We start from the raw sequence: 25,870 nt of genomic DNA, 5'->3' as shown, positions 1-25,870 counted from the left end.
TTTCAAAACTTCCATTGAGAAATGGGGTGTTATTCTGATGGGTTCACCTTTATAAGTCACTTGGCCTTTTTCCTTTGCTGCTCTTAATATTCTTTCTTTATTCTGTACATTTAGTTGGTTAATTATTATGTGGCGAGGGGACTTTTTTGGGGGTCTAGTCTGTTTGGTGTTCTATAGGCTTCTTGTATCTTCATAGGAATTTCCTTCTTTAAGTTGGGTAAGTTTTCTTCTATGATCTTGTTGAATATATTTTCTGTGCCTTTGAGTTGGTATTCTTCTCCTTCCTCTATCCCTATTATTCTTAGGTTTGGTCTTTTCATGGTGTCCCAGAGTTTTTGGACGTCTTGTGTTATGACTTTTTTTTTTTGCTTTGGTATTTTCTTCGACTGATGAATCGATTTCCTTTACTGTATCTTCTACACCAGAGATACTATCTTCCATCTCTTGTATTCTGTTGGTTATGCTTGCATCTGTGTTTCCTGTTCATTTACTCAGATTTTCTATCTCCAGCAGAGGGAACTCTGTTTGTGTCTTCTTTACTGTTTCTATTTCCCTTTTCAGGTTTTGAACTGTTTTCCTCGCCTGTTTAATTGCTTTTTCATGGTTTTCTTTAAGGGATTTATTGCTTTCTTCCAATATTTTGTCTTTTCCTCTATTTCTTGCAATTTTTTGTTTGTCTTTTTCTCAATTTCTTTACTAATTTCTTCTACTTTTTTTGTTCATCTTTTCCTCAACTTCATTTTTTTCTTGAAAGGCCTCTAGCATCTTCATGATGCTGTTCTTAAGGTCACTTTCTTCTGCTTCTTCTACCTTGTGATGTTCAGGTGTTGCTGTTGAAGGAGGGCTAGGTTCCGGTGGTGCTGTATTGTTCTTTATGTTGTTGTATGTACTTCTGCCTTGATGTCTTCCCATCTCCTCTTCCCTCTCTAGTTCTGAATAGAGCTCTAGTTCTGAATAGAGCTGGGGGTTGGTTTCCAAGCCTCAGGAAGTGGCTGGAGTCTCAGGCAGATGGGAATGGGGGCAGGGCATGTAGATTGCATTGTTTGCTGCTGAGTGGTCTTGATGTAAGGGGAGCCTTCCTGCAGGAGCCCTGCCTTGACCGGCAAATGGGGCCAAGTTGGCGGGGCGGGCAGGAAATTCTACTTTTATCCTAAGTTTCTTCCTACACAGTATCCCTATACTCAAACCCTATATTTTTACCTAATTTAATACATAGAAATTGAGAGAGAGAAAAAGAGAGAAACCTAGACAGAAATACTGGCCGTAGCCTAATTTTTACTATTTGCTTCAGCTTAATTTTCAGCTGCTTTGCTTTACCTATACACAGTTTTACTCCCGAAGACTAGAATACCAGCACCTTAACCTTAATTCATAACTGGACATGTCCAACTGCTTCTACAGCTCCCCCTACTCTCTATTCCTTGTCTCCTCTGCATTCAAGTCCCAAGTTATGGCACCATCTGTGGGAGGCCAGCTCTCACCTTTTAAAGGGTTCCTATAAGGACAGGAGATGATTAAGAAAATATTAGATAGAAAGATAGTGAAGAGTAGAAAGACAGAAACACAGGATAGCTTCAGGAGGACTTGGGTCAATATCCAACGGCCTCTTCAAAAGGGCTTTTTATAATAATGACATAAATAACGACAAGAGGCAGGGCAAAAGACCTCCCCCTTGCTCAATCAATGAACACTGCACAGCCAAGTATAGACCCTTCCATATTTGTGGTAACCACACCTGTGGTCAAATCATCCCCTTATCCAGCCCTGCTGGGTAAAGCAGGCTCAGATTCTCAGACACTGAGTAATTTCTTAAAAGAATCCTCTGTGGGTCTCCACAAGTCAACTACACTCTTTCTTTTCTCAACTAAACTTTGCACTTTCTTCTGTCTGATACTAGCAACATGCCCCACTCATTTGACTGGGTTTGCAAGGACGTCGTTAAAAAGCTTCAAGGAAAAGATCTGAAGCCTGTCAAATGTCTGTCAGATGCGATGAAGTTCTGCCACTTTGAGATACTGCAGAAGAATCCTCAGTCACTGTTTTTTGAATCTAAAGATACTCCAGTTGGATATTCCCTCCTGCAGATCTTAGAGCCAAATTGTCCAGTCCCAGGTATGGTCAGTCGAGGGGCAGAGAAGTGTGAAAATCAGCATTTTCAGTAGTGTAGCTTCCTAGGAACTACGAGGTGTCCATACAGGTAGCTAATGAGCCATCCTGCTTAAAGGCAAAGGTCAAGGAAGGTCTTTTAGGAGTCCACTCATTTTTTGGACCCTTCCTTGCATCTGGTCATTTAATATTTCCCAGAGCCTTTGTAGATGGAGATATACCCACATTACAAAAAAGTAATTGAAGTTCCTAAAACAACTCTTTCAAAGTTACAGAGTTCAAACTGGTAGAATTAGGATCCAGACTGTAGTCAGTCTGTCTGCAGGTACTAGGTGTTTTTAAATACAGCTTCTCTGGGGCTAAATATGTACTTGGAAAGATGATCTCAAGGGACTCCTAGACACTGCACAAATGGTGCGTTTTTCTTTTAGGATCAAGACTATGCTTGCATTGGTTCTGGAATTTGTCCTCTGTAGTAATTTGTATTTCAGATATTAATTATTATTATATATTACACATGTAATTATTTGCTAGCTTCTTGACTAAGGTTTAAATGAGGAGGGGAACTGGTCTTGTATTTCCTATTCTCTAGAGCAGCGGTTCCACAGCAAATTCTTGGCTAAACTTCTGTCCCCTTTTCTCTTCAGAGCCTGAAGTGTCAGGTCCCATTCTCCTCAAACACACTGTATCCTGGAAATTGAAGGCTAACGTGGGTGTCAACGCCATTGCAGAACTAAGCCTGTCAACAGGGTTTGGTCAGTCCTGTGGATATGACATCGAGGTTCAGCATATTAGCATCCCAGATTCAAAACTGGAAAGTCTTCAAAACAGGTGAAAGGATGGGTCAGCAATGTTTGGGAATGTGTTGCTATAGGCAAAGGAGCATCAAGCAGGTTTTATGACAACTCATATTATTCTGCTTTTTTTACAAGTCACTGAAATAATGGCTTAGCATTCCCTAATAACACTCAATAATACAGAATTACCCTTTACTGTTGTATTAATGTGATGCAGACATAAACAAGACAGACAAATGATCTGATAGAAGTTTCTGTTCATTTTACAGAGGATGGGCATCTCTCTCTCTCTTTTCTTTTGGTTTTTCGAGACAGGGTTTCTCTGTGTAGCTTTGTGCCTTTCCTGGAACCCACTCTGTAGCCCAGGCTGGCCTCAAACTTAGAGAGATCTGCCTGGCTTTGTCTCCTGAGTGCTGGAATTAAAGGCATGTGCCACCACTGCCTGGCCCATCTCTTTTTTTTTTAACTTCATATTTTTATTTCATTTTTACAGTGATCCAGTATAACATTATCATGTCCAAAACACAGGTGGAGAAATAGTGGTTGAGGGAAGTTAAGTAATTTATACATCACACAGCCAAGGAGGAATAGAACCACCATTTAAACTCATCTGAGTATCATGCAAAGGCAAACACTGCTAGCCACTAAGCTGTCTGCTTGTGTCATAGAAACGTAGTTACGAATTCAGTTGTTTGTATTTAACCACTACAGTGAGACAGCTGATGCTAGCAGAGAAAGTTTCCAGTTCACCAAAATGTCAGACTTTCTAACTGTAAAGAATAAGGTGGCATCAAATGACATTGTAAACCAAGCATTCTGTATAGTCTATGATACAAACAGTATCAAAAGATACCACATACCATAATTGCTATTCAAATATTGCTAAGTTCTTTTTTCTAGAAAGTTCCTGAAATTCTGTACTTCATATGTAATTGTTTTCAAAGGGCTAAGGTAACATAGTGGGGGATTTATATCAGGAGATAACACAAATATGCATTGGGTAGTTATTTTCAGAGACTTTCAAAAGAGAGTTAACTTTTGGAAATAGGAGGGAGCGCATGTTCAGACAATCCATTACAATGATTTTCTACCACATCTCTTTTGAGGTATAATTTAGAAGTAGAAATGTAGTTTCATGTGCAACATTTTGGTGTCATATATGCATATACGTCAGTAATATAGTATCACTCCATCTGGTAACCATTATTTTCAAATATTTCTTTATTACATTCATTTATATTCTCTCTCTCTCTCTCTCTCTCTCTCTCTCTCTCTCTCTCTCTCTCTCTCTCTGTGTGTGTGTGTGGTTGTGTGCATGTATATGTACCCTCATGCCATGGCTCAAATGTGGAAGTCAGAGGACAGCTTGCAGGAGTCAGATCTCTCCCTTTGCTGTGTGTCTGGGAATCAAACTCAGGTCAGCAACCACCTCTACATGCTGAGCCATCCTGCCAGCTCAGGAACTGTTATTGTTATGACAAGAACATTTACTGTCTACTGTCTTAGCAGAGTTCAAGCACATGTAGCATGTAGTCAACTATACCCACATTGGGCTAATGTGGCTCCTGGATCTGAATTCATGTCCTCATGTGTGCATTGCCAGCACTTTATTGACTGAGCCACATCCCAGCCTGAAGCTGACTCAATCTCTTTAGTTCTTTAAAGCCTGGCTCACAATTTCTGTTTTTTTTTCTCTTTTTGTTTGTTTGTTTTCTCTGCTATAATTTTGTCTCTGTTTCTATGAAATTAGCCATCTGGATCTTTTCATTCTTATGTTACACCTTCAGGAAGCTTCTGGATCAGGAGCCATTATTTGTGAAAGATTGCCGGATGGGAATGAAGGACCTGTATGTGGTGACAGAGGCCTATGAAGTGACCAAGGATGCTGTGCTGGAAGACAGTAGCAGTGTAGACCTTTCAGGAAAAGTGGGCATCCTCCAGGTTGTCAAGGTATGGGACAGGGATGTGAAGAAAACATCCAGTTCACTCTTACTTCTCAAGGGCCTCTGGGAACCAGTTTCTAGGGGTCAGAGGGTGGGGTCCTTATTCTTCCCTGCTCATATATAATGTATGCTAACTCCTGATCTTAGCTTGCATTCTTTTTTTAAACATGATTTTTTTATTGATTCTTTCAGAATTTCACATCATGCACCCAAATCACACTCATTTCCCTGTACCTCCCAATCTACCCTTCATCCTTGTAGCATCTCCTTGTAGCATATAAAAAATAAAAAATGAAAAACACAAATAAAAATATTAAACAAAATAAAAAACAAAAGAAATTATAAAAATAAAAAATAAAAAACACAAGTAAGAATATTAAACAAACAAAAACCAAAAACAAACAAAAATGCAAATAAGTGAAACAAAACAACAAAAAACCACTTTGCTCTTCCATCCTTTCCACCTCTCCATCACCTCTTCATCTATATTGGTGGCATTAGGAGCTGTGGTGTATCATACAGCATACTCCAAAGAGCTTTACTTGCAAATATTCATTGTGTAGTGTGTTGTTGATCAGGTTCAAGGCCTCTGGCTTCTGGTACAGCATCAGTACTGGCCCCTCACTGAAATTCCTGTCAGATATCCTGCAATTATCTGGAGTCATGAAGCCCTTTGTGGCTACAGTTACAAAGGACCAGTCTCTTCATGAGCTCCAGTAGGTCACAGATGGGGAGATGTTAATGAGTGTCAATTCAGCCCTGGATGTGGGCCAGGATATAGCTGAGTTGATCAATAAGGGCTGTTGGGTCCACCCTCTTCAGGTGATGGATGAAGACAGTTCTCCCACACCCATTTGGGGGTGAAACCAGCTTTCCCAGAATTGGGTGCGGGGAGCAGCACTCCCATGATGGGCCAGGTCAGTGGGGGGCAGGGTCAGCTCTCTGGTGAGGGGGGGCTAGCTCTCCCTGGACCAGTGAGGGGCAGGGTTAGTCATTGAGCTCAGTTACTTATGTCCTCTAATGTCCTCATTTATAATGCTTTAATACATAGGATTAGCAAATATTGATAAATTCCAAAATAGGCATAATTGCTTGGTACCATGTTTTGTTTTGAGTAAATGATAGTGTGCTGCAGAAATAGAAATGTGAGGATTCTGTATTATTTGCACACCAAGTTTCATGGCTGTAAAACATAGCAATACCTCAATTAAACTGCTGATGTTAATCTACATTCTATGATCATTTGATAACGAATATTTTTTGAGAGAAGGTCTTATATAGCCTAGACTATTTTCAAACTGGCTATGAAGCTGAGGCTGAACCTGAACTCCTAGTCTTCCTGTATCTATTTTTTCCTCCTCCTCCTCCTCCTCTTCCTCCTCCTCCTCCTCCTTCTTCTTCTCTTCTTCTTCCTCTTCCTCCTCCTCCTCCTCCTCCTCCTCCTCCTCCTCCTTCTCCTCCTTCTTGAGATAGAGTTTCTCTGTGGAATAGTCCTGACTGTCCTGGAAGTCACTTTGTAGACCAGGCTGGTCTCAAACTCACAGAGATCCACCTGGCTCTGCCTCTTGAGTGCTGGGATTGAAGGTGTGCTTGGATTAAATGTGTGCTGGGATTAAATACTGCCTGGGTGTTTCTGCTTTCCAAATGATGTGGGATTACAGGTACATCCACTATGCCTTACTTTGATAAGAAGTGCTTGAAGAAGCAATATTTAAAAGCCTTTCAGCACATGCAATTTACACAATTTATTCACCTCAAACAAGCATATTTAAAAATTAGCATAAAATTAATTTATTAGATTAAATGTGGAATATTATCTATCTTCTCCTTTCTGTATTCCTTAAGTAGTTTAATTAAATTTATTTTTGATAATTTCATAAATGTATATCATTCATTCTGATTACTCTTGCCCTGGTCTCTCTTACCTTCCTGTCACACTCAGCAACCCACCCTCCACCTTTCAGGTCCCTTTCCCCCATTCAAGTCTTTTTGTTTTGTTCTATGACCCACTGAGTTTGAGAATTCTGTGTGAGCACGGTTGTACAACTATGCATTGGAGCATGAGAACTCCATTGACTCAAGCTCCTGGCACCTAAGGACCACAGCAGAACCATGGAAGACTTCCACAGACTTCTGAGTGTCTGCAGTGAGTCCCTGCTAACTCTCTGGAAGGTTTGTTCCTGTGTTCAGAAGCTGCACCCAGCTCTAGCTGAGCTAGGACCACTTTTGAGACTCCAGTTTCACATCAACACTGAGTGGTCTCAACACCTAATCTTAAGCATCATTCAGGTGGTCCAAAAACTGACAATTGGGTTAATAGCAAATAGGCAAAAATACCAATACAACAAACAAATATGGATATTGACAGATAGCCACTACCAGCAACCTAACTCCAGTTGCCTAGGACCAATTGCAAAAACATAAACAACACACACACACACACACACACACACACACACACACACACACACACAAAACAAAAACAAGCAAAACAAAATAACCCCATCTCCAAAAATATCCCCTCCAAAAAACCCAAAATCCCAATAATGTGTCTCCTTGAAAAACTAGTACTCCTGCAGTAATGTTCCCAGGAGAAAAGCAACTTGAAATGACACACAGGACAGTGATTTCAAACATCATTTATAAACATGTTCAAGTGCTTAAAAAAGATATGAATAAATGCCAGGATGAAGACTAAAAAAACAGTTGAGTAAAATAAGGAATTTGATAAAGAACATTTTTAAAGAAAACCCAAATTGAAATAAACTTGAAATGAAAAAATCGAGGAAGTTAAGAGGCTTAGTGGAAAGTCTCAGCAACAGAACAGATCAAGTGAAAGAGCTTGAAGTCAAGAAACAGGAATTTGATCAATCACAGCTGATGACAAACCCCATAAACATAATTTCTTAGGGCTTCTGTTACTGCTACAAAACACCATGACCAAAAAGCAAGTTAGGGATGAACTGTTTTTTGGGCTTACATTTCAGCATTGCTGTTCATTACTGAAGGAAGTCAGGACAGGAACCCAAACAGGATGGGATACTAGAGGCAGGAGCTGATGCAGAGGCCATCGAGGGGAGCTGCTTACCGGCTTGCTTCTCATGACTTGCTCAGCCCACCTTCTTATAGAACTCAGAATCAGCAGCCCAGGGATGGCACCACCCACTACTGGCTGGGCCCTCTCTCGTTGATCACTAATTGAGAAAATGCCTTACAGTCGGATCTCCAGGAGGCATTTTCTCAGCTGAGGCTCCTTCCTCTGATGACTCTAGCTTGTGTCCCAGCAAAATAACATGCAGCAACTCTGGGACACTATAAAAAAACCTTAAATCTATAAATCATAGGTATAGAAAAAGGAGAAGAGATCCAGGACAAAGGTACAGAAGATATTTTTGACAAAATCATGGAAGAAAATGTTCCAAATCGAAGGAAAGAGATGCCTATTGAGATGCAAGAGGCATGTAGAACACTAACTAGATAGAATCAGAAAAGAAGCTACCATATCATGAAAAAGTTGAAACACTAAATGTACAGAACAAAGGAAGTATATTGAGCACCACAAGAGAGAAAAGCCAAGTCACATATGTGCAGGCTCATCAAAATAACAGCTGATTTTTCAATGTTGACTTTAAAATCACAAGAGTTCAAATTAATATACTGCAAGTCCTAAAATAATACAGTCAGCCTGGACAACTATGCCCAGCAAAACTGTCAGCTATAGTCAAAGGAGAAATAAAACCTTTCCACAATAAAGCATGTGAAAGGAATTTATGACCATCAGGCCAGCCCTAAAGAGGAAACTAAAAAGAATATTTCTGCTCCAAAAAAGGGATAATAATATCCAGGTAGTGACAGCAAAAATTAATAGTGTTAGGTCAGTGATTAAACAAAAGACAACAAACACCATTAAATGAACAAAATGCCAGAATCAATAACCTTTGAACTTTAGTGGTTTCAACTCCCTAATAAAAGACACAGACTAGCAGACTGGATTAACAAACAGGATCCTTTTTGCTGTCTCCAAGGAACATAATCAACCACCAAAGATGGAAACACTCTTAGGGTGAAAGTTGGGCAGAGATATTTAGAGCAAAGGGAAGCAGACTAACAGGAAATGCTACAGTAAAATCCAAGGAATAGAATTCAATCAAAAAATAATCAGAATAAAACATGTCACTCCAAATGATCAAGAGATCAATCTGTCAAGAAGACATTATAATTCTACACATATTTGCAACAAACATGGATACACACAGCTTCATAAAGCAAATTTTTCTTTATGTAAGGCAGTAGATTAACCCCAATGGTAGGTGACTTCAGTATTTCAGTTTCACCAAAGGCAGATTATCCAGATGAACAAAAAGCATAGAAATAATAGAGTAAATGACACACACAAAAAAAAACTAGAAGTAAATGTACCATGTGCTTCTATTACAGCACTCCTGGACATGTACATCCAAAGGACTCTGTGGGATCACAGATACTTGCTAATCCATGTTCATTACTGTTCTAGTCATAATAGCCAGGAAATGGAAAGAGCTTAGCATTCCATCAACTGATGATAGAGAATTAAAAATCTGGCTCACACATACAGTGGAATTTTATTCTAGTGAAATTATTTATTTATATGAAATTATGGAACTTTCAGGAAAACAGAGGTAGCTGGAAATAATAATCCTGAATGAAATAACCCAGACCCAGAACGGCAAGTGCTAAATGTCCTCTCTCAGGCCCTGAAAGGCTTCTGTGTTCCAGTAGATGGTCCTACACTCAGGCATGTTCTGCAGGACTAAGGGGACTCCATGTGTTTAATAAAAATTAAAATACAAAAAGAGCACAGGAAGTTGGGAGGGAAAGTGATGGGGATGGGATAAGGGAGAGTTGGAAATGAGTTAATGAAGTGTGTGGGTTTGACCAGAATACATTATACATGCAAATATATATGTAATATATATATGAAATTCTCAAATGTTAAACAATATTTAAAAAAAAGAAATTGTACATTAAAAAGGAAAACAACTTAAATTCCAAGGAATTCTGGCTTAAAACTATGTCTTCAAAAATGTCCACCAAATGCAAGTTAAAGATGTCTTTAGGTATCCAAGTTCTCAGGCATGTACCTCTCAGCTCCCCATTAGATAACCAGTAACAGGACAGAAAAGATAGAAGACATCACACTGCCTGATGGAGACAAGATCTGGAATGAGGAGAAGCAATCTCACCCAATAGCTGACAGAGAGTATGCACCTACACAGAAACCCAGATGTGAATATGGGTGGAGCAATAAACACTGAGAGCCAAGTAGAAGAATGAAACCCTCAACTCAGAGGCAGACAGTAAATCAATACCTAGTTTGGAAAAATGAAGATATTGTAATAGGGCCAGCTGTTGAAATTGGATCCTAATTAGTCTTATAATAAAAACCAAAAGTCAGATATAGAGGGTGAAAGCTAGAAAGTCAGAGAAGCAGAGCAGCAGCCAATAAAGATTTCTTACCTCCACAAGTCCTCAGACCAAATAGGTCTTATATATTGTTCTCCACACACCTTATATTCCTGTCTCCACCTCCTTAGTGCTGGGACTAAAGGTGTGCACCACCACCGAGCTCTATTTCTCTTTCAGACTGGTTCAATCTGGAGTAGCCCAGGGTGGCATTGAACTCTGCATCTTCCTTCTTCCTCCTCCCAAGTGCTGGCATTAAAGGTGTGTGTCACCATTGCTTGGCCTTTATTGTTAACTGGTGGCTAGCTCTGCCCTCTGATCTCCAGGCAAGCTTTGTTTGTCAGAACAAAATCAAAATATCATACATCAGGTTGTATGACTCAGTGGTAAGTACCAGCCTGGCATTCACGGTGCTCAGGGTTCAATTGCCAGGCCTTTCCAGGCACACCTCCAGGTAAATATCGTCATACAAGGGGGATAAACAGTAACTGGACATGGGGACCAGGAGGAAGGGGAAGTGAGAGACTGTTAGCATTTTTTCATGGGCTTTCTAGGTTTATTTGACTTTTAAATTATAGTCATATGTTGCCTTGATTAAAAGTAAACATAATTTTTATAAGACAAGGAGCTATAACCCCCTAGGAATGTTTTGTCTCCCCAGGGTGAAGCCCAGGGAGAGTGGCAAAGGGAGAGAACGGATTCTGTGGCTATCCTAAAGGGTTCAGTGGTGGCCTACAAGAAGAAGCAACTGGTCATTAAGAATAACACTTGTGGTGAGCAGACGTGGGGGCCAAGTGGGTGTGGGGCATCCAAAGACCTGAACCTCCTCTTCTCTCCTGACTATAGTCCAGAGAAACACTTCTCACTGTCCCAGGCACATGTCCCACCATCCTTAGCCACGTCTGAGCATGGCCAAGCTCTAATACTGTTAGCTGTAGATGCAACTATAGCCTCTAGTGTGGGAAGGGATGCAACTTGAGGTGCTCAAATGGAGGTGTCTGTATCTGGATGAAGTCCAGGCCTAATCCCAAGCATCTCTAGTCATCCATCTCTAGCCAGTCAAGGTCCTTCATGGAAGGAGAGAAATGATGTCACATGTAGAGGGCTTTAGGGGAGCTGACTAGAGGGGGGAAGTGTGAGAGAGGAGGTGATCGTGGGAGGGGATTCTGGAGTGAGGGTTTCTGAAGGTGCAGAGAATGTTGTAAGGTTAGGCAAAGAGCTTGGTGAACCCAAGGAGTCAAGACAGGTTGGGGCTGTTTACACACGAGAAGGCCAGTTTTTCTCTGAAGCAACTGGCCAGTGATGTGGCAATTATTCCTTTTTTGGTCTATTATAAGAGCTAAAATTGTACTTGCCAATCAGCACATTGTCCTCCTTGGTACCTGATTGTGTAAACAAGATGCCCTGCTGACCCCCTACTGCTCAGAATGTGACTTGAAGACACTCTCTGAAGTTTGCGGTTTTGTTTGTTTAGTTCCCATGTTAAATACTGTCATTTTTCTTCCCTGGCTCATTTCATGTGTCAAATATTTGAATTGTGTTATTATACAAGTTTCAGACCTCAGCATATCTCTATGGATATAATGGGAAACAATGTAAGATTGCTAGATAGAGAGTGGATAAAAAAGGGCCAGGTAGCAACTTAAGACTAACAAGAAACCTATGTGACAGGGCAGTGGAAGTCCGTCTGCTTTAACTCATGAAGTATTTATTTGTTAATTTCTATTTTATGAGTAGTTGTGTTTTGCCTGCATGTGCATGCAATACCTCAAAAGGCCAGAAGTGGGCGCTACCACCTGGGTGCGGTCCTTTGTATGAGCAGCACTGATCTTGCTCTCCAGCCCTCATCGGGTAATTCTTGAATGTCAAAGGGCGTGGTGGTTGCCTAAAGTACTTATTTAAAATGTAGGTTTCAGGCTGGTGAGATGGGCTGGCTGGTAAAGGTGCTTGTTGCCAGGCCTGATGCCTTGAGTTCCACCTGCAGGTCCCACATGTTGGAAGGAGATAACTGACTCCTGGAGTTTTCCTCTGACATTTGTATGTGCTCTGTGGCATGCATGCACATACAAAGAAACAAACGAACACAAATTCAATAGAATAAAATGCAAGTTTCAGTGCACCTGTCAAAGGATCTGATTCACGGTTTAGAGGCTAGTGCTTAGGTTGACATCATCCCTGGGGTTTGACTTGAGCGTCCCTAAATGGGGTGTAGCCAGTGTAACCGCATCTCGCCTAACTGGGTTTCTTTTCCATTCAGCCATTCTCTATTCTGCTAAGAAGAAAACCTTTCTAGGTATGCGTCATATACGTTCTAGGTTTAAAAATCGTTTAGCTCTCTCAGAATGGATTCCCCGATCATCTGAGGAAATCATTGAGAGAGGTATGTCTTTGTTGGACAGTATCTACCTGGGGATGGATTTATCACAGGAAATTTCTCATGAAAGTAGATTTGCAAGGTGACAAACAAGGGTGGATGGAGGAGTTGGGAAGGTCCGAGGTAAGGGGAGGGGTGGTGAGGGTGAGTCTTGGTGAGTAAACCCTTTACTTTCTCTCTCCAGGGCCACGTTATAAAAGACAGCACGGTGAGTGAAGGGTTCTGGGACTGTGAATGTGGAACCTGTTCCTTCATGCTGAAATCAGAATAATAAAACCCCACCTGATTGTCTTTGCCCAAGGTCTGGGATCTGGTCTTCTGCACAAGGGGTGGGGTTGGAGGATAGAGAATTGTCGGGGACACAGGGAAAATAAGGTCAAACACTAATTCTCGGGTGGGGCAATGTATTTTCTCTTTCTAGACTGGGAGATAAATTACATCTCTCCAATTGGTGAGTGTATGTCTGTCTGGTCGGGTTGAGTGGAGATCCAGGTGATCCTCCTGTGCTCAGCCCTATCCCTGGCTCTCGTTCCTGTGGGATGGGAAAGATCATGGAAGGCTGGTGTGGAGAAAGCATAGACTGGGAATGGGCCAGGAGGAGATGGCAGGAGAGACACAGTGTGTGTGTCCAGAGCAAAGTGAGCATGAAGAAAGCTTGTGTTTTTTCTTTTTTTTTTTTCTAGGAAGGATAGAGGAACCTTTTCATCTAGGTGAGTTTTTGTTTTTTGTTTTTCTTTAGAAAACCTAGGCTTCTATCAGGAAACCACAGGCTTGGAACTCAAATGAGAACTTTCTTTGGAACTCAGAAAACTAAGGTCTGTGTTCACATTTTTAGTTAGTTCAACTCACTCATGAGCAACTGCCTGCTCCATTGTTCACTGAGGACTTCCCAGGAAGCAGGCATTACTCCAGCATGGGCAATGTGAAATGATCAGATGAAAGTGCCCATGTCTTTGGAGCTTCCACTATGGCATCCTCTCACACTCATGGATCACCCGTAGGATAATTGGCAGAACCAGAATATCCTCCAATGCATGCTGGGCTAGTTCTTCACAGATGGTGGAGATAGTTATTAATAAGTGTGGCTCTTATGTGCCAGGTGTCTGACAAAGACAGACTCATTGACTCCTCACCATGTCCCCATTTATCACACATGGAAACTGATCCAAAACACAGAGGACTGTCACCTCTGGAGTCTAACAGTACATTTTCTTCCTGACATATCCCAGACATGAACACGTGGTCATTTTTCTCCCACTTGTGATAACCAGTTTTCAGAATTTCCATCTCCACTCCCAGTGCTGTGCTCCCTCCTTCCAGAGCGCTGACACTGGTTGCTCTGTAGTTCTTTCTACCTTTATGATAGTTGCCTCACTGGGGCTCAGTCAGGTCAATGGAGAACTTTTAACCACTGGAAATGGTACTGAGGGAGAAGGGCTTAGCATCCCAGGGATATTTAATGAATAATTGCTCTCACTCTCTGATTGTTGTTGCTGTCTATGAGCAGATTTCAAGCACCTGCAAGATGAGGTTTCTGAGAAAACATGGGAACTGTCCATGCTTTCAAAGGATGTTCAAGATGTCGTGTTCTCTAGCCTCCTGCCCATGCTCAGTGACAGGGAGATTCTGTATGACCTGATGAACATGGTGAGAATTCCATAGCTGCCTAGAGATGATGAAGCCGAAGGGTCAGTTTCGGTGATGGAGGTGCCAAGACACATGAGGGAGGAGGGATGCACATGATGCCCAGGAGACTGAGAAAGGTGTCAAAGATGGGGGATTCTGGCTCCATGCACAATGATGAGAGCTAGAGAGTGTGGCCCCTGAATCTGCTCAGGATGCCCCTGAGGGAGGCAGAACCTATAGCCCACACGTTGCTTAACTCCAGTGGACACAGGGACATTACACAACAATGTTTTTTGAGCCAGATATGGGAAGCTGAAGCTACTTGCAAGAGCTTTGCAAGATCAAGGCCTTTCTGGCCTGCATATCGAGTTCAAACCTGAGACCCTGTCACATACAAGAGAAAAAATGAAGGAAAAAGAGAGCCAGGCTGCAGCTTCATTGTAGAAGACTCATTCAGAATATATAAAGCCATCCAGTCCCTAGCACTGGGAATGCTGCTATTAAGAGAACACCTGTCTCCTCTAGCTGGAATTGGATCAGTTGGGGCATATGGATGGCCCAGGTGCTGTGATCCTAGATATGCTGCGACAGGACTCAAGACCCCCATGGATTGACCTAAAGAACCTCATTCTTTATCTCCTTCAAGCCCTAATGGGTAAGAATGATTTGAGGGAAATGTGGGAGAGTCCTGGTGTTGGTTCTCAGAGGGCTTTTTTAGATCCACCTCCCCAAGGCTCTTGAGTTATATGATCATTCTCAGGTCACCATTTTCTATGAGGTAAGTAAGGCTCAGGATGATAACAGTCCATGTACCACAGAAGGAGTCTGAGGTGTAGAAAGTGAGCAGTCACCATTCTATTTACACATCCTTGGTAGAAGATGATTGCCAGTTTCTAGGTCATTTTGCTTATGATTCTGGAGATGTCGGGAGGGCAGAAGAGCTTTCTAGGGCTGTGAGCTTGACCTTCAAGTCCAATGGGGCATATTCCTCTGTCCCAGAGTTCTCCTCTCATTGGATGTCCTAGTTCATATTGAGGGGAAAATATTGAGGCTGTCTTTCTGTTTCTCCACATGTCCTTCCCTTCAGTGCTGAGTGATACCCAACTCAGTCTGCTGGCCCAGTCTATGGAGAAGAGGCTCCTCCTCCAGCAACGAGAGCTGGTAAGAAACCCCAAAGCCTAGCAATCCAGGGTTGGGGGAGAGAGGAAAGCAGGAAGAGGAAGAACATTCTAGAAGGAAATATAGTTTCCAGAAGGAGAGGAGTTGGGAATCCCCTTGGTTGCTTTCTCCCTCTGGGGTTCAGGCAGGTTGGGTTTGATTCTGTCAGGAGAGTCTGTATTTATGGCAGCCCCAGAGGCCAGGCCTACTAGATCTAAATTAGTCACCTCTGTAGAAACTAAGGGGATGAATGTCAGTTACACCCTTTTTTGTTTACAGTTATCACTTGCAAATTGCTTTTTCTCTCCCCATATATTTATCTGTAAATACAAAAGTGTGCCTAGCCATATGCATACTTGTGAATGCACACACACACACACACACACAGACACACACAGACACACACAGACACACACACACACACACACACACACACACACACACACACACACACGCAGATGGCACTCTTGTGCAGCACATGCTTTATAATTACCATGTTGTTGCTCAGGTACCAATGCACAGTGATTCAGGTCTTGCTTAGTTCATTATCCTGTGTGGGTCGTGGCTCCTAAGACAGGTTTTTCACACTGGTATCAGAGCCTGGTCTGCCCAATCTGAAAGTTTTTCTTCTAGGTAAAGAGCATCCTGCAGCCGAACTTCAAGTATCCCTGGAACATCCCCTTCACTCTCCAGCCTCAACTTCTTGCCCCACTCCAGGGTGAGGGCTTGGCCATTACTTATGAATTGCTGAAGGAATGTGGTCTGAAGATGGAGCTGAATAATCCCAGATCAACTTGGGATCTGGAGGCCAAGATGCCTCTGTCTGCCCTTTATGGGAGTCTGTCATTATTGCAGCAACTTGTAGACGCCTAAATCTTCCTCAAGGCCTGGCCCCAGCTCAGTCCATGCTGAGTCCTGGAGACATTAGAGATGTGCACCATGGCACACACAAGAGTGGTGTTTTCTGTGCCTGTTCTAGGGTGGTGGGAATAAGGATGCTGAGGGTTTTTCTTTTGATTTTACTATTCATTCACAATTTTACAAGTAATAATATGTTTTGATCATATTCACCTCCCCCCATTTTCCTTTTTTCTAATCCATCTCATTATGCCCCTTCTCCACAACTTCTCATTCAACTTTTATTTTGATGCTCTTTTGCATTGAATTAGGATTATTTGCATGAGTGTGGGATTATTAACTTGATAAAGGGTGACTTTCCATAGGCTATACTGCTAAGGAATGTAACTCCTCTTCCCCCAGTAGCATTAACTGCCAACAGTGTCTTAGGGAGGGGTTACCTTGTAGGACGCTCCTCTTTCCATGATGAAATGTTGGTGAACCTGTGCCTCTTGGTCTTGTTTAGGTAACCATTGCTGTTGTGAGTTTAGGGGTGCAATAGCCATGTCCACGAATAAGGATGCTGATATCTGTCAAGATTCCTCAAATAGTTGGCTAAAGATTTAAAATTTTCCTCTATATAAAATAAAATAAATGTTACTTTTACTTATTTGTGTGCTTTTTCAATTGTTTTGGGTAAAAGGTGCTGGTGCCAGTCATTTTGGAGTGGGTCAGAAATAAATTGGGGGTATTTTTAGATAGGTAGTTAATAGTGTGATTACTTAGTACTTTTTGCAAGCATCCTTACTCATTTTATTTTCTTCCCAGCTTCTGTATTTTTCTCTCATCCCCTTTCTAATTAGTACCCTCCCCATTTTCTCCATTTCCTCGATGGGATCCCTTGTACCCTCATGTTCCCCTCTCTATTGCCTTCTGCTGCCCTACAGTGAGGAGTATCTGAGGCCATCTCAATGAGCATTGCCAGATCAGATTGGCCTGTGACCATTTCAGTGAGAAATTCTCTTGTCTGATGATTGATATGGAAGGACCCAGCCCATTGTGGGAGGTGCCATCCTTAAGCAGATGGACTTGGACTGCACAGGAAATGTAGTTGAGCATGGGGAGTGAGCAAGCCAGTAAGCAGAAAGAACTCTTGCAACCGAGTTCTTGCCTTGAGTGCCTCCCTGACTTCCCTCAAAGATAGACTGTGACCTGGGAGTGTCAGATGAAAGAAACCCTTTCCTCCTCAGGTTGCCTTGGTCCTGGTGTTTATCACAGCAACAGAAAGCTAACTAAGACACTTCCATTACCTCCAGTACCTGAAAGCCGCAACAGTAGAGACCCCAAACCCTTCTTTTCAAAATTATATTTAATGGTTTTAGACGTTCATATCACAGTTCATGAACTCATCTTTAATTATTGTTACCCAAATGCACACATGTTTATAAATGAATATAGTCTGCTGATTCTATTTTGTGTTGCTTGTATGTGCATATGCTTAGTGCTGACCACTTGGGATTGGATAACTATCAGAAGTTTGTCCCTGTAGAAGAATGATTCTCCTCTCAGCAGACATTAATTACCTATAGTTTTCCATGTATAGTTAGGGCCAAGTGAGACTTTCTCTATCTACACTGCAATGCCAACTTATGTTGTTAGTATGTAGGTCTTGTTTAGGTGACTCTAATTTTGAGATTTCATGAGTACAGTTTCTCTATCATATCTTGAAGATATAACCTCACAGCAGACTTCCTGATCCTCTGGCTCTTACAATCTTTCCATTTCATCTTCTACAATGGTCCTCAAGCATTTGGTTAGGGGCTAATTTTAAAGATGCCTCAACCATGGGTGGGTTTCCCATGGTCAATTATTCTCTGCATTTTGACCAGATTTCTCTAATTGTCCCTGTCTTAGTCACTATTCTATTTCTGTGAAGAGACACCATGATCAAGGCAATTCTTATAAAGGAGAACATTTAAGTGGGGCTTGCCTACAGTTTCATGGCAGGAAGCATGGTGACTTGCAGGCAGGCATGATACTAGAGAAATAGCTGAGAGAGTTTTACATCGGAATCCAGGGGCAGCAGGCAAAGAATGAACCGGACACTATGCCTTGTGTAGACTTTTGAAACTTCAAAGCTCATATCCAGCTACACACCTCTTCCAAAATGATACTCCTACCCAACATGGCCACAGTCTTAATCTTTCCTAGTTGATCTACTGGGTACAAAGCATGTGAATCTATGAGCCCCTGAGGGATGTGCTCATTCAAAACACCACAGCCTGTGCTGAGGAAAGAAGCTTCTTTGAGGAGGGAGGAGAGCTACAATTAATTGTGAGTAGATGAAGCCTTCCGGATACTCTTCTTTCCTTCCTTCCTTCCTTCCTTCCTTCCTTCCTTCCTTCCTTCCTTCCTTCCTTCCTTCTTCCCTCCCTCCCTCCCTCCCTATCCCTTCTCTCTCTTTCTTTCTTTCTTTTTTTTTGTTGCAGTTTTTGTGGTTTGATTTAAACACACACACACACACACACACACACACACACACACACACACACACACACACGCAAGCCATCTACTCGTTTTCTTCGCTGGGTAGCCTGGCGTTGGGATTGGTGACTCTGATGGCCAGCCGTGCTGGTCTTTCAATGATGGCTTTTTGGTTCTTGGAGGAAACGTTGTGAGCAATCTCAGCACAGTAAGCTTGGTTGCACATCAGCAGCACTTCCAGCTCCTTGACATTGTGGACCAGAAACTCTAGAAGCTGCTAGGCAGCATGTGCTTGGTTTTCTTGTTGCTCTGTAACCAATGTTAGGCATTAGAATCTGGCCTTGAATCTTCTCCGCGCGCTGTTGTCGATACCTCTGGGTTTCTGCCAGTTTCGCTTAATTTTGACATATCGGTCTGACTGGTGCTGGATGAACTTCTTGGTCCTCTTTTTTAACAATCTTGGGCTTCACCAGAGGCGGGAGGGCAGCCATGATGCCTCTAAACAGATGGCAGCCACCTCACAGGCAGGGCTGAGGAAGAAGGAAGGGGCGCTAGCATGCTCAAGGGATGATGGGACCGGTACACTTTCAAATGCTCTCTGGTGCTGATCCATAGTCTTTTGGATGGAGGATTGCAACAGTAGTTCTGTGCTTAGAGCTTAGTTCCTAGAGAGAAGAGTTTGTGCCTGTGCTTACATGCCCAGAGTATTGCATTTAAAACTGACTCAGACCTGTTAAAATGAAGGAAACACAGTGAAGAGAAACATTGGATTGGTCCTGGAGTTTGTATGAATTGTATAAATTGTACTTGAATCAGAAGGTTCAAGGACTGAGAAGAGTGGCATTCAATTGCACTTTCTACAGGAAGAAATCCGACTTCAAGGTGATAAGAAATTATTTTTAATATTCCTGTGGTAGTAGGGTCTCAGTAAGGTGAAAGTGCCTAGGATTTCCAGGGTCACCCTCCCGAGACCCAGAAGAGAGAGGAGGAAGAGCCTAAGAGTCACAGGGGTCAGAGGGAGGAGGCAGGCTGACCAGTGCCAGAGACCATAATGCCCAGGAGAACAGGACAGGGAGGGACCTAAGGCGTCGGGACAAGGCCCACAGTCTGCTCACCTCTAGGAAGTGGGAACATTGACTGTCAGGCACCATCTGACTGACCTAAGGGAGCCAAGGGCACTGCACCTGCGCAACTTAGCTTTGGGTACAAGGGACTTAGGACCATGGGCCAAGGGATTCCAGTCCTGCTTCTGCTGGGTCCAAAAAGCCCTTTTCTGCCTAGCTGGAGATTTCAACTCCTCTTCAGCAAGGAAATACTGCTTCAACTTGCCTCCCTAGCCACACACATACCCCTCCCTCAGGTTGCCATCCCTTCTTAGGATGGCAACACCCAGCATGTCAGTCTAGGGCTTTTCCTCCGTTCTGACACACGTGGTGACTCATGGGTGCTGCAAAACTCTCCACTTCTCCCTGCTTCCCCCCATCCAAACTTTGCTGGTGGAGGGAGCATTAACATTGCCCACTTAGCCCTCATCCTCCATAGGGGCACCCAGCCCCTTCCTGTCTCTAGGCTTGCAAGCCATAGGAACCAGCCATTGCTTCTTCTTATCTGAAAACCCCAGCATGCTTCCACCTACAGTCCCTCCTTGACAGACTAGATCAATGCAAGTGCCAAAGTCTCAGCCCTTGTAACAAGTCAGGTCGGTCTCTACCCACTCCTGATCTTGTTGACTTGTTACTATTTCTTACAGCACCTTCACACCTGTCTCACTTTGGAGTTACTTTTTTTTTTTTTTTTAAATAGCGATTCTATTTTCACAGAGTTACAAACTGCTCCTCTAGTTTCTCTCTGCCAAAGAGCCTTCAGCCACACCTTTTTCAGTTACTCTTCTCACTCTAGGAGCCACACCTGAAGATAGATTCAAAGTTCCCCTTCCCTGAACAATGCCTCTTCCCCAGCAGGCTTCCTCCACCCAACTGCAAAGCAGCTTTCAACCAAAGGGACAATAAAATAAAATAAAATAAAATAAAATAAAATAAAATAAAATAAAATAAAATAAAATAAAAGATAAACTGAGCAACCTGGCTTCCAGCTGCACCTTCCCTTTACAGGAAAACTCTTACCAAATGCCTGCACGGTCTGCAGGGATCTGGGTGTCACTATTTTGCCTCTCTCAATGGTTAAATGTACTCATGTGATTTCAGTGTGTGGTCATTTTATGTATATGATGGCGCTATTTGTCATCTGTGCTCATAAATGTTATTTGTGCTCTTGTGAGATTTCTTTTTTTCTATCAAAAGTAGCTAGTCCACTAAGGCCCAGTATTCCATAACCAACCCCATCTTCCCTCACCTAAAATTAAAATATTTTAATCTTCCTCACGATGGTGGTTTGAAAGAAAATGGCCCCCAAAGGAGGTGGCACTGTTCGGAAGTGTGGCCTTATTGAAGTAGGTGTGACTTTGTTGGAGGAGATGTGTTACTGTGGGGGTGGACTTTGAGACCTCTTATGCTCAAGCTTCACCCAGTGTCACAATTCACTTCCTGTTGCCTGCAGATCAAGATGCATGTTTTTCAGCTCCTTCTCCAGCACCATGTCTGCCTGCATGCCACCATGTCCTACCATGAAGATAATGGACTAAACCTCTGAAACTTTAAGCTACCCACAATGAAATGTTTTCCTTCATAAGAGTTGCTGTGGTCACTGTATCTCTTCACAGCAATAGAAACCCTAACTAAGACACATATCTTGTAAAACTTTTATCCACTAGTTTGGCACATGAACTGTGGACCAATAACTGAGGAGCCCCCATGGTTCTGGACTAGGCCCTCTGGATAAGTGAGACAGTTGTTTAGCTTGAACTGTTTAGGGGGCCCCCAGGCTGTGGGATTGGGACCTGTCCCTAGTGCATGAGCCGGCTTTTTGGAGCCTAGGGCCTATGCTGGGACACTTTGCTCAGTCTTGGTGCAGGGAGGAGGGGCTTCGACCTGCCTTAACTGAATGAACCAAGCTCTGCTGACTCCCCATGGGAGACCTTTCTTGGAGGAGGTGGGGATGGGGAGTAGATTGGGGGGAAGGCTGGGGGTGGGAGGAGGAGGACAGGGTAATCTGTGGTTGGTATATAAAATGAATAGAAAATCTCTGAATAAAAAAATTTTTTTTCCTGAATTTTCAAAATCTCCCACCTGGTGAAACTTATCTTTATACAAAAGCCCTGTTGCATTTATGAACTTGGTGGCCTAGAGCAGCTGATTCCTTCTCCATTCCTGTTTCTAGGATTCCTTTTAAACTAGCTTATTCTGAAAGACTAGGAGGTCAGACCACAGCCAAGAGCACAGGGTGGGGGTGGGTGGAAGACATAGTCCCTACTTACATCAGAATAACAGTTAAGCCCTGTCCATGAGTTTTGAGGCAGGTACCCCTTTTACAAAGAGAAAATGCCTTGCCTAATTACTTTCACTTTGTTCATGTGTTCCTTCATGCCACACCAAGATTATTATTTTCCAATGTTCATCAATATATATGTAAGCTGTCTTTATGTATCAGAGGACCTGTGGTCCACTGTTAAGATTATGAAATTTGATGTACCAGAACTCATGGAGGAATCTTTTAATTGATACATTATTTTATATGATGTATCTACTGGGATGTAAAGTGGTTTCCCCAGCCATGTGCCTCCAACTCCAGCCAGCTACCAAAAGGATAGAACACTGAAATGCCTAGTCCTGGAGGCTTTATGCAAAGTTACAGCAGCTCGGGCCCAATCTGAAAAGCATACATCCCACCAGGTGCTGGACAACTCATGGAAAGTAAAAAGGTGGCTGATTCAGTCAAAGTGGCATCAGTGTGCTTGGACTAGGAGGTGGAGATCCTGACTCACTGGGACTTAATACCTGTGATTAGTTAATGTTATTATGTCTCATGGTATTAATTAAAAGTGCAAGGAAAAGTATAAGAAGAAAAAATATTAAAAATATTTAAGAATAAGTATATTTTTAGTAAAGAAGGATTTCTTCAAGATAGGACTTTGTTTTAAGTTGAGCTGGCTGGATATTTCCAGAATGAAAAAGATAAAGATGAAGCTTAGAAGCCTAAGAAGTTCTGGAAGATCCGAGTGAGTTGTATAGGGTGTGTGAAAGATGACACTTGTGTATATGATGACTATAGATTATTACAATTTCTAAGGTCAAAGTTCAAACAAATATGTATTTAAATCAATAGAATTCTCTTATTATTGTTTTGATTTGGGTAATGTTTATAAGGACTGGCTTTAAGAAAAAATGTACATCCAATCAAGAGTCATTTAAGGTGTTTGGGATTTAGCTCAGTGGTAGAGCGCTTGCCTAGCAAGCACAAGGCCCTGGGTTCAGTCCTCAGTTCTGAAAAAAAAAAAAGAGTCATTTAAAACTACTTGGGTTTTGTTTAAGGCTGATCTAAATCTTATATAAAATGTTGTGGGATATTTGTACAGTGTGTGAAGGTGTATTACTCTGATTGGTGTAATAAAAAGCTGAACAGGAGGTGCAGGTGGCACTTCCAGACAGAGAGAGATGAGGAGGAGGAGAAATGTTGGTGCTTGAGAGAGACATGAGGAGACACATAGGAAACAGGATGGATGGTACATGACAGAACATAGATGAATAGAAATGGGTTAATTTAAATTATAAAAGATGGTTAAAAATAAGCCTAAGCTAAGGCCAAGCTTTCATAATTAATAAACCTCTGTGTTGTTACTTGTGAGCCTAGAGGCCTACAGAAAAATCTGACTACAATAAAAGTTAAAGTTTTTTTTTAGGAATAAACCCTTCATAGTCATCCAATCCCAAGTAGTCAACCCTAAGCATATGCACATGCAAGCAACACAAAAATGGACTCAGCAGACTTATTCACATATAAATATGTGTGAATGTGTGCAACAATAATTAAAGATGAGTTTATTAATTTTACAGGGAATGTTGAACAATTCTCACCAAATTCCCAGGGATTCCTTTTTCCAGTTGGGCAAGGATAGCTGCTTGGCTGCAAAATTGGAGGAGTCTATGTGAGAACTGAGGGATCTGTTTCCACATTTCCAACCACTGCTGTTCCTTCTGGTTTCCATGGTGAGGAAGCAGCCCAGCCCTACCCCAGTCCCTGACCCTCCATGCTACTTGTGTACCCTCATTTGGAAAGTTGATGACTCTTGTCTTTTGTTCTATTTCCCTTTCTTTCTGTCTTTACTTATTTGTACTGGGTTCAACAAATAGGTTAAACCTAAGCAGGTATGAATTTCACTGAATCCCACTGAAACCCACAATATTGCATTTACTACTGAATTTCTGTTTTCTTTCTTAGATTTAGGTTATTTTAGGAAGTAGATTATAAGAGTATAGTATTTATGCAAATTTAACTTCATAGTATTCACAGTTTAGGTCCCCCAGTTCTTCAGTGTGTGTGTGTGGGGGGGTTTGGGGGGTGTATGTGAGGTTGTGTGTGTATTTGAGACAGGGTGTCACTGTGTAACCCTGGCTGGTCTTGAACTCACCATGTAGACCACACTGGCCTTCAACTCACAGAATTCTTCATGCCTCTACCTTTGCCTCCAAAAACTGGGACTAAAGGTGTGTGCCACTACACCTAGCAATATTTTTGGTATTATGCATGATGTCCTAATGAATATCTATACCCGAATATTTGTTACTTTTTTGATTCTTTTCTTTCTTTCTTTCTTTCTTTCTTTCTTTCTTTCTTTCTTTCTTTCTTTCTTTCTTTTTTTTTTTGAGTAAAACCAAAATTTATTATAAGCCACAGTCATCCTAGGGACCTCCATGCTATATATATAGCCTCCATGGTTCTGTGGGTTGTAGTCTGATTGTTCTTTATTTTATATCTAGAATCCACTTATGAGTGAGTACATACCATGACTGTCTTTCTGGGTTTGGGTTACCTCACTCAGGATGATTTTTTCTAGTTCCATCCATTTGCGTGCAAATTTCATGCTTTCATTGTTTTTCTCTGCTGAGTAGTACTCCATTGTGTATATGTACCACATTTTTTTCATCCATTCTTCAGTTTAAGGGCATCTAGGTTGTTTCCAGGTTCTGGCTATTACAAATAGTGCTGCTATGAACATAGCTGAGCATGTATCTTTATGGTATGAATCAGCATTCCTTGGGTATATGCCCAAGAGTGGGATGGCTGGGTCTTGAGGTAGTTTGATTCCTAATTTTCTGAGAAACCGCCATACTGATTTCCACAGTGGTTGTACAAGTTTACATTCCCACCAACAGTGGAGGAGTGTTCCCTTTGCTCCACATCCTCTCCAACATTGACTGTCATTGGTGTTTTTGATCGTAGCCATTCTGACAGGTGTAAGGTAGTATCTCAGAGTCGTTTTGATTTGCATTTCTCTGATGATTAAGGATGTTGAGCATTTCTTTAAATGTCTTTCAGCCATTTGTGATTCTTGCTTTGTGAATTCTCTGTTTAGCTTAGATTATTTTCTTAAGGCGTGTTTGTCTATGAGGAATTCAAAGGTCAAGAATATCAATATTTTGGGTGATTTTGATACATACTACTAATAACTTAGAGATATTGTGTGATTTATGTTCTATCAATGTCTGTATGAAAGTCAGTATCATTTTGTCATTGGTGATACTAAAAATAATTTCCTCAATCAAAGTGAAACCAGAATCTCAAAATTATTTTCTGTATGAACCCAGGTTAGACTACTAGTACTAGTGGAGAGGGTGCCTGAGATGGCTTATCCCAGTAATCAGATTGGTGAACACCCTAACTGTCATCATAGAGCCTTCATCCAGTAACTGATGGAAGCAGATGCAGAGATCCACAGCCAAGCACCAGGCTGAGCTCTGGGAGTCCAGTAGAAGAGAGGGAGGAGGGATTATATGAGCAAGGGGATCAAGATCATGATGGGAAATCTACAGAGACAACTGACCCGAGCTTGTGTGAACTCACAAACTTTAGACCAACAGCTGTGGAACCTGCATGGGACCAGACTAGGCCCTCTGCATATGAGATATAGTTTTGTAGCTTGGACTGTTTGAGGGGCTCCTGACAGTGGGATCAGAATCTATCCCTGATGCATGGGCTGGCTTTTTGGA

At 42.0% G+C, this 25,870-nt stretch overlaps 1 protein-coding gene and 1 pseudogene across 1 annotated transcript; one reads left to right on the top strand and one right to left on the bottom strand.

Annotated features, from left to right (window-relative positions):
- Positions 1-1,901: 1,901 nt before the first annotated feature.
- On the top strand, positions 1,902-16,370 carry LOC114697708 (gasdermin-C-like). Its single transcript, XM_028875995.2, has 11 exons — positions 1,902-2,112; positions 2,754-2,937; positions 4,691-4,853; positions 10,950-11,061; positions 12,546-12,668; positions 13,084-13,113; positions 13,346-13,372; positions 14,170-14,309; positions 14,814-14,943; positions 15,376-15,449; positions 16,080-16,370. Exons 1-11 carry the CDS (start codon positions 1,902-1,904, stop codon positions 16,317-16,319), a joined length of 1,434 nt encoding a protein of 477 aa, XP_028731828.1. The 3' UTR covers positions 16,320-16,370.
- A 2,482-nt stretch (positions 16,371-18,852) lies between these two features.
- On the bottom strand, positions 18,853-19,258 carry LOC114697702 (annotated as a pseudogene).
- Between the last annotated feature and the right edge of the window lie 6,612 nt (positions 19,259-25,870).

The sequence above is a fragment of the Peromyscus leucopus genome, chromosome 20 (assembly GCF_004664715.2).
Source record: "Peromyscus leucopus breed LL Stock chromosome 20, UCI_PerLeu_2.1, whole genome shotgun sequence".
NCBI classification, from domain to species: Eukaryota; Metazoa; Chordata; class Mammalia; order Rodentia; family Cricetidae; genus Peromyscus; species Peromyscus leucopus.
This window is presented reverse-complemented; position numbering and strand designations above follow the sequence as displayed.

Excerpts from the sequence above, each read along its gene's own strand:
- LOC114697708 (XM_028875995.2), top strand. The coding sequence starts at position 1,902 with ATGCCCCACTCATTTGACTGGGTTTGCAAGGACGTCGTTAAAAAGCTT. Across the intron at positions 14,944-15,375 it reads TCTCCTTCAAGCCCTAATGG|TGCTGAGTGATACCCAACTC; the intron begins GTAAGAATGATT and ends CCTTCCCTTCAG. Across the intron at positions 15,450-16,079 it reads TCCTCCAGCAACGAGAGCTG|GTAAAGAGCATCCTGCAGCC; the intron begins GTAAGAAACCCC and ends TTTTTCTTCTAG.